At 34.8% G+C, this 14,865-nt stretch overlaps 1 protein-coding gene across 1 annotated transcript in view; it reads right to left on the bottom strand.

Moving 5' to 3' along the window:
• Window positions 1-695: 695 nt before the first annotated feature.
• The window catches only part of LOC149264442 (uncharacterized), a 53,741-nt gene continuing 39,571 nt past the window's right edge, over window positions 696-14,865 (bottom strand). Inside the window, exons 3-4 of the mRNA XM_089398984.1 lie at window positions 6,340-6,965; window positions 696-845 (exon numbers count right to left, since the gene is read on the bottom strand). Of these exons, the coding sequence (XP_089255110.1) occupies window positions 696-845; window positions 6,340-6,965 (776 nt within the window). The remainder of the gene's footprint in view (window positions 846-6,339; window positions 6,966-14,865) is intronic.

Genomic DNA, 14,865 nt, shown 5'->3' with positions numbered 1-14,865 from the left:
AAATACAGTGCTTTCGTGAACTTTGTTAGTTTGACAACGAATTAGTAACTTTGGGTAAAATGTAACTAGACAGTTTTATACCGAAATATTAGTTATGTAACGACGGTCGATGATATAAAACTAACAAATGCCCATGAAATGTAATGCGCAGAGAATCATTGTTGAATAACAAATTCCAATCCAATTCAGTTTCTTGTCTTGGTTATTCTATTGAGTTTCTTTGTTTTTCTTCATTATTTCTGTTATTCGTACAACAAGTGGTATCAGAGCTCCGAGGGTGGTGAGCCTGGGTGTGAAAGAAAGCGGCTGTGCATTGAAGGTGTGAGTCCAAGATTTTTTCTTTGCTATGTGAAGACCGGCGAGGAGTGAAAGTCTGTCTTTATCAGCGATTGGTGTAAGGCGCGTGAGGCTGAGACCTGCAAGCTGTGCATGAATCCAAAAACCTAAGCGTGAGGCTGAGACATGCGTGAGGTTTTCTTTTCTGATTTGCTGTGTGAAGAAGGCGTGAAAGGTGACCTGATCGTGTGAGGCTGAGACCTGCAAGCTGTGCGTGAGTCCAAAACCTGGGCATGTGGCTATATCAGCGTGGAGCCGTAAGTCCAAAACCTGACCGGCATGAGTCGAATCGTGTTGCGTGTATCGGTGTGAGACTGCTCCGTGAAGAGATTGTTGCGTAGCGTGAGGCATTTTTTTTTTTAAAGAGCCTGTAGACGTGCTGTCCCTGCGTGAAAAGCCAGACTGTTGGTGCTGTCCCTGCGTGAAAAGCCAGACTGTTGGTGCTGTCCCTGTGTGTGCGTTAGCTGCCTGCTGGCCTGCATAAAGTTGCAGAGGACTTGTGACAGAGCCTGTGTGAGATGCGGGTAAATTTAAAAAAAAAAAAAAAAAGAATTATTTGTTGAAGGCAATTTTTTTTTTGTTTACCCAGAATATTTTGGGTTGGGTTCATAAACCAGTTGAAAAGGAAGTTGTCCAAAACTGATAAAGAGCAGGGTTTCAGTAAGAATAACAAGTTTTATTTTTCAGTAAAATTTGTTGAAGGGTTTCTCTAAAAAAATATTGCAGAAAAACAAAGGCTCAAAATTGTAGAAAGAAATTTGTAAAATTTGTTTGTTTAAAAAGCAGGCTCAGTTTTTTTAAGAAAAAGGGAAACAAAGTTTTTTTTTAAGAAAAGGATAGCTGAAAGACTGAACCCTAGGAGAAGAACAAAATGGCCAAGATGTCGAATGCGAAATTCGAGGTGGAGAAATTCATCGGAAAGAGCAATTTTGCTCTTTGGAAACTGAAGGTTAGGGATCTGCTTGTGCAATAAGGGTTGCACAAGGCATTGGATGGGGCAACTAAGAAACCTACAACCATGACTACTTCAGACTGGGAGGACTTGGATGCTCGAGCTCTCAGTACCATCTGGTTATGCCTAGCGGATGAAGTTCTATTCAACATTGTTGAAGAGACTACGGCATCAGGGTTGTGGGAAAAACTTGAAAATCTCTATATGACAAAATCATTAACCAACAGAATTTATCTTAAAAGAAAGTTATACAATATTCGAATGAAAGAAGGTTCAAATGTTGCAGAACATTTGAATGTTTTTAATAGACTAATATGTCAATTAACAGATATGGAAGTCAAAATACAAGAAGAAGATAAAGCCATAACCTTGCTGTGTTCTATGCCTGAATCGTGGGATCACTTCGTAACTTCAATCAGCTTCAACTCTGCTGATTCTTTGAAGTTTGAATCAGTCGTGGGAGCTCTCCTGTCTGAAGAAGTACGAAGGAAATCCAGCACTGAAACAGCTGCATCAGAAGCCATGGTCGCTAAAGGATGCTAAAAAGAAAGAGGAGAAAAACCAAGGGGGTCTTCCAGATCGAAATCGAAGGGAAAAAAGTGTAAGGCAAAATGTTGGAACTGTGGTAAAGTTGGAGACTTGAAGAAGGACTGTTGGAAACGAAAGGAATCCGAAAACCTGAAGAACGAAGCGAATCAGGTCGATTCAGGTATGATAGACGAAGTTTTATCTGCTGAAGAATTATGTATGATAGATGAAACTTCACCTGAATGTAATGTCTCTCAGGTTTTAGATAGCTGGTTGTTAGACTCTGGCGCTTCGCATCACATGTGCCCACATAGAAATTGGTTTACCTCGTATGAAAATGTAAACAGTAGTTCTATGTTTATGGGTAACAATGTGTCATGTTAGACTGTTGGGATGGGAGATATCAGGATTAAGATGTATCATAACACAGTTAGAACATTAACTAGTGTTAGACATATACCTGATTTGAAGAAAAATTTGATTTCTTTGGGAGTGTTGGATTCAGATGGTTATAAGTTTACAGGTCAAGATAGCGTCTTGAAAGTCTTTAAAGGAGCCCTTGGGGTTATGAAGACAGAAAATGTTGGAAATCTTTACAGGTTAAAAGGAGTACTCAGGTCAGTGAAGCAGCGGTTGCATCAGAAAATGAAGAAGCAGGTACTCGTCTATGGCATCAACGATTGGGTCATATGAGCGAGAAAGGTCTTCAGATATTGATGAAACGTAAATCTCTTCCCGATCTGAAATACTTGAAGTTAGATTTCTGTAAACATTGTGTGTATGAAAAACAGTGTAAACAAATATTTAAAGTTGGAAATCATAATAGTAAAGATGTTTTAGACTATATTCATTCTGATCTGTGGGAACCATCCCTGTTGTGTCATATGGAGGTGCATTGTATTTTTTAACGTTTATTGATGATTATTCTCGTAAAGTTTGGGTCTATATGCTAAAAAGGAAAGTTGATGTATTAAATGTCTTTAAACAATTTAAAGTAATGGTAGAGAAAAGAACAAGCAAATCTATTAAATGTCCAAGAACTGACAATGGTGGTGAGTTCACTTTAGTTGAATTTGAACAATACTGTAAGGATGAGGGAATTGTTAGACACAAAACTGTTGTTTATACTCCTCAGCGAAATGGTGTTGTTGAGCGTATGAATCAGACTCTTATGGAAAGAGCCAGAAGCATGATCAGCAATGCTAACTTGCAAAAGGAGTTGTGGGCAGAAGCAGTATCTACTGCTTGTTATTTAGTTAACAGATCACCTTCAGTAGCAATTGATTGTAAGATTCCTGAAGAAGTTTGGACAGGTCAGTCTTGTGACTATTCACATTTGAGGATATTTGGCTGTGATGCTTATTCTCTTATTCCGAAAAATAAGCGTTCAAAATTAGATCCAAAGTCGAAATGTTATGTCTTTGTTGGGTATGACTATGTAGTGAAAGGATATAGGTTGTGGGATTCTACATTGCGGAAGATAGTCATTAGTAGAGATGTAACATTTGATGAATCCTCTATGTTAAAATCAAATGTTGAAAGAATTGAACAGGAACAGGTATCGCCGAATCAACAAGTTCAGTTGGAGGCTAGACCTTTCGGTAACAGTCGAAAGGAAGGAGAGACTTCTGGAGAAAAAGGTGTTGAAGACACAAAGGAAGTCGTTGAAGCTTCTGAACCAGTGCAAGTTTCTGAACCAGTTCAGCAACTAGTCACTCTGAGAAGGTCTACAAGGGAAAGGAAAATTCCCAAAAGGTATGAAGATTCTGCTTCATCTTTTGCTTTGATTACTGAAGATGGGGAACCCTCTTGTTATCAGGAAGCAGTAGATGATACAGATAGCGAGAAATAGAAAATGGCTATGGAAGACGAAATGGACTCCTTAGCCAAGAACAATACCTGGGATCTTGTAGAGCTTCCTGGAGGGAGAAGTGTTGTTGGATGTAAATGGGTCTTCAAGCTGAAACGGAAAGTTGATGGAAGTATCGAAAGGTATAAGGCGCGACTGGTAGTAAAAGGGTATTCTCAGGTTGAAGGTATAGACTTTCATGACATTTTTTCTCCAGTTGTAAAACTTGTTTCTATATGTACTGTGTTGGCACTAACTATGTTGCTTAATCTTGAGTTAGAACAGTTAGATGTTAAAACAACTTTTCTACATGGTGATTTGAACGAAGAGATATATATGGAACAACCAGAAGGTTTTGTACGAGGTCGCAACAGAAGATTAGTTTGCAAGCTCAGGAAATCATTGTATGGTCTGAGGCAGTCTCCCAGACAATGGTACAAGAAGTTTGATTCCTTCATGGTGAGCCAAAACTTTATAAGAAGTGAGTATGATCATTGTGTGTACTTCAAAAGTTTCAATTGCATATTCATTATCTTAGCTTTGTATGTTGACGATATACTTATTGCAAGCAAAAGCATGGAAGAGATCAACAGGTTAAAGGCTCAACTCTCTAGGACGTTTGATATGAAGGATCTTGGAGTAGCAAAACATATCTTGGGCATGGAGATACACAGAGGCAGGAAAAATGGTAAGATTTGGTTATCACAGCAAAAGTATGTGGAGAAGGTACTTGAAAAGTTCTCTATGAATAATGTGAAGCCTGTTAATGTTCCACTAGCTTCCCATTTTAAGCTTTCTTCGGTTTTGAGTCCTAGAGTTGATGAAGAAAAGCAGTATATGTCTCATGTACCATATGCAAACACTCTAGGCAACTTAATGTATGCGATGGTATCTACAAGACCTGACATTTCACATGCAGTTGGAGTTGTCAGCAGGTTCATGGCAAATCCAGGTAAAGAACATTGGTAAACAGTGAAATGGGTGCTTCGATATCTAAGAGGCACAAGTGACCATTGCATCGTATTTAATGGTAGTGAACGATCAGTCTGCGGAGATGTAGATGCTGACTATGCAGGTGATTCGGACAAAAGAAGATCTACTACAGGTTATGTCTTTACTCTTGCAGGTGGAGCAATTAGTTGGATGTCAAAGCTTCAAGAAACAATTGTGTTGTCCACTACCGAAGCTGAATATATAGCTGCTTCAAATGCCAGTAAAGAAGCAATCTGGTTAAAGGGTCTACTCGATGAGATTGGAAGGACGCAAGAGAAAGTGAATGTACTTTGTGACAGTCAAAGCGCTATTCACTTGGCTACAAATCCTGCTTATCACAGCAGAACCAAGCACATTGATGTAAGGTATCATTTTCTGAGACATGTGATCGATGGCGGAAAAGTAGCTCTTCAAAAGGTCCATACGCGAGAGAATTGTGCAGACATGTTCACAAAGCCAGTTACAATAGAGAAGCTGCGGTGGTGTTTAGCTTCTCTTGGCTTGCAGAAAAGATGATGAATGGGCATGGGCAAGAGATTAGGAAAATTGTTGTCAAGGTGGAGTTTGTTAGTTTGACAACGAATTAGTAACTTTGGGTACAATGTAACTAGACAGTTTTATACCGAAATATTAGTTATGTAACGACGGTCGATGATATAAACTAACAAATGCCCATGAAATGTAATGCGTGGAGAATCATTGTTGAATAACAAATTCCAATCCAATTCAGTTTCTTGTCTTGGTTATTCTGTTGAGTTTCTTTGTTTTTCTTCATTATTTCCGTTATTCGTACAACAAACATCCATCTTTTTTGTTGTAACTATTAACAAAATTATGTTCTAAACGGAAAAATAAAAAAACGAGTTATCAACTAAAACAACTTTAGCCTATTCTCAAATTATTTCATAATATATTAATCCAATGTAATCCTAACTTAACTTGTTTTCTAACTAAATTTTTCAAAAAGCAACCAACATAATATCTTGTATAAATATGAGGGAGATTCTTGTATAAATGTAGGGGGCAGAGAAGTTTAGGAGTGTATGTTAGGCGAAGTAGTAGAGACAAGGTCACATCAACAAGCAAGGTCATATCAACGAACAAAGACACAACGAGAATATTGTCGCATCATCTTTTTAATAAAGCATGCAAATTTCTATCATATGAAGCCTTAATTTGTGAGTAAGGTTTAGCAACACTGATTGATGAAGGAGAGCCTTATTCAGTGGACGAGTACCATAGTGTTATTTGTTAATTAAAATTATAATAGGAGTTTTATAATTCCTTATGCTTTGATTTTTTGAGTAGGTTGATTTGCTGAAGTTGAGATTTTGCTACATTGACATTTCATGCGATTTATTTCTTGTTATTTGCAGTTTGGTTTTGTCACTGTACATGGTTTTTTTTTTTTAATTAAAAACTAATTTTAAACGATAAAAATAAAAATTAAGATTTGACTTATTATTATTTTTCAAAACCAATTAAAACTTAGTATATTTAAACAACGCATTATTATTTTTCAAAACCAATTAAAACTTAGTATATTTAAACAACGCGTTATTAGAAGAATAAAGTAGAAACTAGTACAATATGGTCCATATCTATTTATTTCAATCAGCATCCCTGCGCCTTCTGGGCAGAGAGAGGGATGGGTTTAAAAGGGATAAATCTCGAAGCGTACAGAACAACTGCCAAGATACAATTGAGCTCCGATCTGCGAAGAACAACACTCATCCATAGCTCTAATAGCTTCTCTCAGACACACCCCGCAGTCGGGTGCTGAAAGAGTTGTCAAGCACATTTCTAATCCATAAACGGTGAGAGAAGAATTCACCACCCATGCTCCCGTGGCGAATCTATTCACGTTTAGGGGAGCTTCGCCTGCCAGAGTCTCCATGAGATTCAAGACGGTGTAATTGAAAGCTTGAATATCATGGCTGCTCTTAACATTCTCAAGAGCATAGGAAACTTTGGTATCCAGATCAGAGGCGAAACTGTAATTCTCATAGCGAATGACGCAGAATTCCAACTGAACACGAGCGCCTATGGCGTTTGGGCAGTCTTGATAAACCAGTTGTGAGGCTGCAGCGGAACAGCTTTGGCAATCGTGTTGAGAGACGTCGGGCCTGCATTGCAGAAGGCCGTAGACTCCACCATAAGTATATGTTGCCAATCCGCCATTGGGGGCGGCGGCTTTCACCAGGGACTGCAATACCATATTGACGTTGCTCTCGTATTCACTGCCATTGCTGTATTTATTTACGTTGCAGAGACCGTAAATAAAAGGATCGGATTGCCTATCGACAGCTGAGATTGAAAGTACATTATGCTGGAGTCCAAAAAACAATAGTGCGATCCAAAACCACCTCCATGCTAGGTTGCCTTCCATCTTCTACGTTATGATGTTGTGGAATTGAGAGGGATTAGGGAGAGGGGAGGGGGTAAGTATGCGGTACGAAACCGTAATATTTATTTGTGATTCGGCTTAATGCAGGAGGAGGAAGAGAGGACAAGGAATGAATGAAGCAATGCATAAACAAAGGAATGAAGGAGTCGATGCACAGACAAAGGCAAAGCGAATTTCGATGGATATTAGGAGGGAATACGAGGAAGGATTTTATAGATGGAGGATGCAATGAAGCGACAGAAAGACGAAGCGAGTTGATGTAAGGGGACTAAGTCTACTGCTGGCGAGAAGGGTGGAGTAGGCGTCGCACGAGAGCGTGGAAAATGGCAAAACCACGCGTTGCAAGATAATAATAATTTATTTATTGGACTTTTTCAGAGGTGCATTGATGAGCAACATTTTGCTTTGAATACATTGTCAAATAAATTTATAAATATGTTAATATATGGATGGGCAACGGCAGATAAAAAAGAATAGTCTTCAAGAAAATTTTGGTTTGGTCAAATCTTTAAAGAATACATTGTTTTACAGATGACGTGGTCGAAATCTTATTTGTCAAGAACTGTACTTCAACTGCCATTCATAATACAAAATTAATAAGTATTATGCATATTAATGAATGTTATTTGTTTAAATGCATATATATCTATTTGAGTATATTCTATAATTTTGAAATCTCTATTTTCTGTATATAATATAATTTTGTAATTTATATTTTCTTTATATTTAATTTAATAAAATTAGTTTTTAATTGTGATAATAAAAAAATTAGTTATTTTTTAAAAGTGTAGTTTAGTTTATAAATGAAATAATTTTTTTCAAAAAAAAAATTAATAAGTATTATGTATATCAATGAATGCTATTTGTTTAAAAATGCATGTATATTTATTTGAATAAGTTTTTTTTTTATAATTAATTTAATAAAATTAGTTTTTAATTGTGATAATAAAAAAATAGACTTTTTTTAAAGATGTGGTTTAATTTATAAATGAAATGGTTTTTTTCAGGATTATTTTTCTTGTTAATTTTAATTAAAATTGGACAATTTTTTTTAAAAACTTGAGTTTAAATTGTTTAATTTGCAAAATTAAAGTTTCTCACTTTTTCGGAGTATTTAATCCATTTATACATTCAAAAATGGATTTTGAATAACAAAAAATTTTAAAATCTTGAAATTATATTGCAATATTTTAGTAAAATAAGTTAGACCATGCCCTTTTTAAAAGTATACAAATATAATATTTTTTTTTCAAATGTAAATAGATATGTATTAAAAAATAAAAAAAATCTTTTGCGAATTTTACTTATTCCTTTCCTATTAAAAATCGTTTAAAAAAATGCATTAAGAAAAAGTTTTGGATGTGGATTTAGAAAAGAAAATTAAAAAATAATAATACATGCAAAGATGTATTTAAAAGTATTCATTTATCTTAGCCATTTGTATATTTCGATTATGGGAAAAATTAATGTAAATTAAAAGAAACAATAAACTAAATGCACTATCGGCAAACAAAATAATGTTTGAAATAAAAGAAAAGTAACTAATGTACTTGATTTTAGAATGTTTAGGATGTAACTAATTATTTTTAAAATTTACTAGAGAAATAGAAAAACATTTTCAACAAAGGTGCGGTATTGGTGATGCATTTTCTTTTTGGAAGTATGCCTTTTATTTTACACATTTGTTTCTTTTTATTTAAGTTGAGATATTGAATTTTTTAATCCCAATTCAATTATGGCTTTTAAAGAATACAAAATATCTTGAGACATATTGAATAATGTTGAGCTTGGTGTCCTAGGAATAAGATATTTACATAGAGATACTTTCCAACTTAGTATGGAAGAGATGTTGTAATATCCTGTAATATTTTGTCTTGCTAAACATTTTGACTCTCTCGAATAACATAAAAATTCAGTTAAATTAATACTTATAATTATAATTAATTACAATTAATAATTAAACTAGCCTCTATTCATCTTAGCTCCGGATCTACCAAGTGCTTGGAGGGATCAAATCTCTTGATGTGTTAACCCCTTTTAGAGTGAAAAGACATTATCTCTTGATGTGCAAACCCCTTTTAGAGTGAAAAGAGATTTTATCCCTCTCAACGCTTGGTAGATCCAAGGTTAGGAAAGGTCTAGTTTGGTTATCTACATGGATGGTCCCTCAACAAGTGACTCAGAAACAACTTGCTTTAATTACACAAATCCTATATAGAAATTAAAATCTAACCTTCATTCTTAGACTTTTAAAAATATGTGTCTCCTCAATGTATCGTACATACAAAAACTAACTAACAATGTAAATAATTGATCTAAATTGGATCATTATATTGTTTGTCATCCATCTCGATAATTTTAGAGTGAAAAAATGGAGGAATGAGGTCACAGGACACGTTTAACCAACAACGCCCAGTTTGGCAATTTTTGGTCTTAAAGCTTCCGAGAGCATTTTGAGGCATCAAATAGCGATTTTTAAGGGTAAAATTTTGTCACTTTAGTGCCACACCATTTTCTTCTTTATTACTCATATAGACATTTCCAGCAATGCAAGCATCGCCTCAGTTGGAGCCAATTTGAAAAATTTATGCCACTTGAACCTTGACCTTCCCATTTGGTCCACAATAATTTTAGAGAATGCCATGTCAACCCCATTACTCATGGAAACTATAATAGCCAAATGATCATGATGAAGAGGATCCTTGAAGAGTTAGCCTTGTAACTGTAGTTAAAATTTGAAGGAGTCAACCTAACCAATAGTAGGCTATCAAGATGTGTTATAACTGAGCCCCTAAGAGGAAAAAGGGTTCCATGATTTTCGAATGAAATTTGTTCAATAAATAAGTAGAGTAGTTGAGAGGGTGAGGGAGAGAGAAAAAAGACACGATTTGTGTGTTTTAGTATCCCATGGGCCCCATGCAATGCTTCCTTGTACTGGTATCCATTTTCTATTTAAAGAAAGTGAGAAGAGCATCCTCACCTTCCAATTGCATTTTCTCTCAAAAGGGTTTCCAAGGATATACCTTATTTCAATTATGGCTTATTAATTTTTATTCTTTTGTATTATATTTTTACATAATTATAATTTGCATTCATACATAATAAACAATAATCCGCATATCCAAAAATCTAAAGATAAATAAATTCTCATAGTGTATATTTGGGATATTTAAGTATTTGATCATATATGTTGTGAAAAACTATTTAGTGGAATATCCACTATAGTTTAGAGATCATATTGGTAACAGAGAAGGTTTCCTTGGGTATATTGTGGAGATTTGTGAGGTGATCTAGATTGACTAAGCCAAAATGCATAAAACACCAACCATGGCTGATGAATTTGTGAATATTCCTATTGATCCTACAAGGGAGAGATTTTCGTGGTTGAAATAACAAGTTGTAGATATAGACCATAACGTGAATCTCTTCATGGTGGCCCTTAAAAATACACTTAGGCTATTTGAAAAATATGAGGATTCTAATGCAAAGTTTTGATTGAAGGGGGCATCAAGAGATTGGAAAGAAACCAAGGAAAACTTTAGGGGCTAATAAATCGCAGGCGGGCTAATTATCCATTCTTTTTCAAAAAGAAAGATTTTCCAATTTCCATTTTTTCTAGAAAATATTCACCCAAATTTAATAGTATAAAATTATTTTACCTTAAAAAATGCTAATAATTTATAGATACTATATAAAAATCATTACAAATTTGAATATTTTTATAAAAATGTCACCAAAAATTTTACAATTTATATATTAGGGAAAAGCAACATTCACCAAGGTTTCTAAATTTTAAAATAAAATTTCATCCTCAAAATTTTCCTTAAAAGAAACAGAAAATGAGTCGAAGAATGAAACAGAAAAAAATCAACCCAGTTTTACTCTCATGAAGTATTCTTGGCCCATATTTAAAATGGAAGAAAAGGTTGATTTTTTTCTTAGCCCACACATTTTTTTGTTTATTACTCATATAGACATTTCCAGCAATGCAAGCATCGCCTCAATTGGAGCCAATGTGAAAAAGTCATGCCACTTGAAACTTGACCTTCTCATTTGGTCCACAATAATTTTAGAGGATGCCACGTAAACCCCATTACTCATGGAAACTAGAATAGCCAAATGAGCATGATGAAGAGGACCCTTGAAGAGTTAGCCTTGTAATTGTAGTTAAAATTTGAAGGAGTCAACCTAACCACTAATAGGCTATCAGGATGTGTTATAACTGGGCCCCTTGGAGGAAAAAGGGTTCCATTATTTTTGAAGGAAATTTGTTCCATAAATATGTAGAGTAGCTGAGAGTGTTAGGGAGAGAGAACAAAGACACGATTTGCAAGTTTTAGTATCCCACGGGCCCCATGCATTACTTCCTTGTACTTGTATCCATTTTCTATTGAAAGAAAGAGAGAAGAGTACCCTTACATTCCTATTGTGTTTTATCTCAAAAGGGTTTCCAAGGATATATCTTATTTCAATTATGGTTTATTACTTTTTATTTTGTTGTTCTCTATTGTTGCATCATTATAATTTGCATGTTTACATAATAAAAAATAATTTACACATCCAAAATTGTAAAGAGAATAAATTCTCATAGTGTATATTTTGGTTATTTAAGTGTAATTTCATCATATAGGTTGTGAAAAACTATTTAGTGGAATATGCACAATAATTTAAAGATCATATTGATATCAGAGTAGGTTTCCTTAGGTATATTGTAGAAATTTGTGAGCCGATCTAGATTGACTAAGCAAAAACTCATAAAACCCCAACCATGGCTGATGAATTTGTGAATATTCCTACTAATCCTACAAGGGAGAGGTTTTCTTGGCTGAAATCACAAGTTGGAGAGATAGAACATAATGTGAATCTCCTCATGGTGGCTCTGACCAATAAGATTAGGCTATTTGGAGAAGATGAGGGTTCTAATGCAAAGGTTTGATTGAAGGGGAGATCAAGAGATTGTAAAGAAACCAAGGAAAAGTTTAGGGGCTAATAAATCATAGGTGGGTTAATTATCCATTCTTTTTCAAAAAGAAAGATTTTCTAATTTCCATTTTTTCTAAAAACTATTCACCCAAATTCAATACTATAAAATCATTAAAAAATGCTAATATTTTATAGAAACTATATAAAAATCATTATAGATTTGAATATTTTTATAAAAATATTACCAAAAATTTTATGATTTTTATATTAGGGACAAGTAACATTCACCAAGGTTTCTAAATCTGAAAATAAATTTTCATCCTCAAAATTTTCATTAGAAGAAATATAAATTGAGTAGAAAAAAGAACTTGAGAAAAATCAATCGAGTTCGACTATCGTGAAGCATTCTTAGTCCCTATTTAAAATGGAAGAAAAGGTTGATATCTAGTCGTACCATGGTAATATTGTCACTCTAAAGCTATATCACTCGTTGCAACAATTAGAATTTTATTTCAATGATCATCATATAGAGGAAGAATATAAGATTTCATTAGCACAGTTGAAATCAGAGGGTCGTGCCCTAACCTAATGGGAAAGCTAGATAGAAACCTTGAGGTTGGAGGGAGATCCTCTAGTGACTCAGTGAGAGGAATTTAAAATCACCATAAAGTCATAAATTAACCCTATTAGGTATGTAAAGGACTACTGGATGTGGTGGCACTACTTCATGTCGAATAAGGGGTAAAGTGTATAGGAGTACACTACAGAATTTACATATATGAAGATAATGTTGGGTATCTCCCCAGGGAACCTAGATGTACTCCTAAAGTATATGTGAGTCTACACAATTATCCCTAGAAGAAAGTGATGTTGTTTAAGCCCATATTGGTGAATGAGGCTTGTATACAAGCACAATACCTAGAGAAAATAGGCTAGAAGAATGGGTAATCAAGTAAATCAAAGTAGAAGAAGCCCTAAAATGCTTCTAAAGAGGGGAAGAAGGTATGGAAAGGGGGAAAAGGTAAAAAGGTAAAAAACATAGCATACTAGTGCAAATATCCCAACAACCACTACCATCAATGTAAGATTGATAGTCATCCCAAGGAGAAGTGTTGAAAGTTGCTTCTAGAGCTTAACCGGAGAACAAAAAGAAATATAATAAGAAGAAGAACATTATGCCCACTAATTCGAGCAACTAGGTTGAAAGACACTTGGACATGGATAAGAAGTTCACATGTACATCAAACCAAAAGGAGGTGAAATTGAGTAGTCTTGAACAATAGGAAGGGAACAAAAATATCAAGCTCTTCCATATCAAGATATAGGTTAAAAAAATAAAGCTTGATCCTTCATTTTACTCTGGATTATAGGAAAATATCATTACAACAGAGATGGTAAAAAAAATGGGATTAGAATTTTGTGATCATCTAATCCCATATCCATTGGGATTGGGAAATAAGGATGTATAGATAAAGGTAACAAAATAGTACAAAATTAGATTTGATATCGCCGTAAATTTTATTGATGGGGTAGAATTAGTTGTAGTTATCCTTGATGTACCTATACATGTTTTATGTAATATTCATATGGAGAGCCAATTAGTATTGACTCGTCAATGATGGACAATCATTTACCACCAACATTCATAAAGGCAAGTAAGCAATTTTGCTAGTAACTGCCAACCAATGCAAGAAACTAATCAATTCTAACAAGAAGTTTCTTTTACTTTTCTTAAGAGATAATAAATATTTTGAAAAGTAATAGAAAATGCATCCCTAGAGGGATGTACTAAGAAACAAAAACAACCACTAACATATTTTCTACAAGCATGAAGGAATGTGTTTTGGGAGCATAAGAGGCTACCACCCAAGAGGAAAGTGGAGCATGAGATCTAACTATTGTCGGACTCCCCATTGCCAAACACTGGGTCATACAAGAAAATTGTTATGGAAGAAAGTGTGGTGAGTAAGTAGTTGTAACAACTATTGAAATAGGGTGTTATCAACTAAGTATATCACCACATGGGTCACCCATCATCATTATGCTAAGGAAGGTTAAGACTTGGTAGTTGTGCATTGGTATCAAAGAACTGAACAAAATAATATTACAGAACAAGTACCCTCTAGCTGGAATAGATGATTTATTAGAATAGTTGCAACAACAAAAAATGCATTACCAATTTGGACTTAAAATGTGGATATCATGAGTTTCAAGTGATAGAAGAAGAAACCTGAAAGACCACCTTCAAAACTAGGCAAGGTTTGTATTAGTGGTTAACAGATGATATACCATGTCCTTTTATAGATTCATTTGATATTGTCTATTTGGATTATATTGTGGTATACAATGTTACCTAGGAGGAGAACATCTCACATTTGACGTAGGTGTTGGAGACATTAAAGATGCACCAAATTCAAGGAAATATCAAGAAGTGTGAGTCTACATAACAATATTTGTTATACCTTGGGTATGTAATAGGTGGAGGATTCCAAAACAAACTATAGTTTAAAATATATGGGTTTTTTAATGTTATGCATTAACATTTTCATTATCGCATTGTTTCCCTTGTACTTTGAAGTTTTGGAAAAATGATAAAAATGAAGGCATAGGTGCCACATTGAAGCACTAGGGAGTGCCATGTGGTAGCACCAAGGAGTGCCACGTGGAAGCTCTCAAGGATGCCATGTGGAAGTATGATGCTGACATGGATTGATGACATGGAAAAGAGTTCATGTGGCATGATGGCGTAGCAGATGATTATGTGGCAATGATGTGGACTGCTAAGATGGTGATGACATGGCATTGACTAGTCAACTATTGATGCGACATGCTGAGTTGGCAGAGTGAAGTGGATTACTGACTTGGCAAGGTGACGTG

Source organism: Pinus tabuliformis, chromosome 6 (genome assembly GCF_031772625.1).
Source record: "Pinus tabuliformis cultivar Carrire ecotype Pingquan chromosome 6, CPIR1, whole genome shotgun sequence".
In the NCBI taxonomy this organism is placed as follows: Eukaryota; Viridiplantae; Streptophyta; class Pinopsida; order Pinales; family Pinaceae; genus Pinus; species Pinus tabuliformis.
The sequence above is the reverse complement of the archived record's forward strand: the minus strand, read 5'-3'. Positions and strand labels throughout refer to the sequence as shown.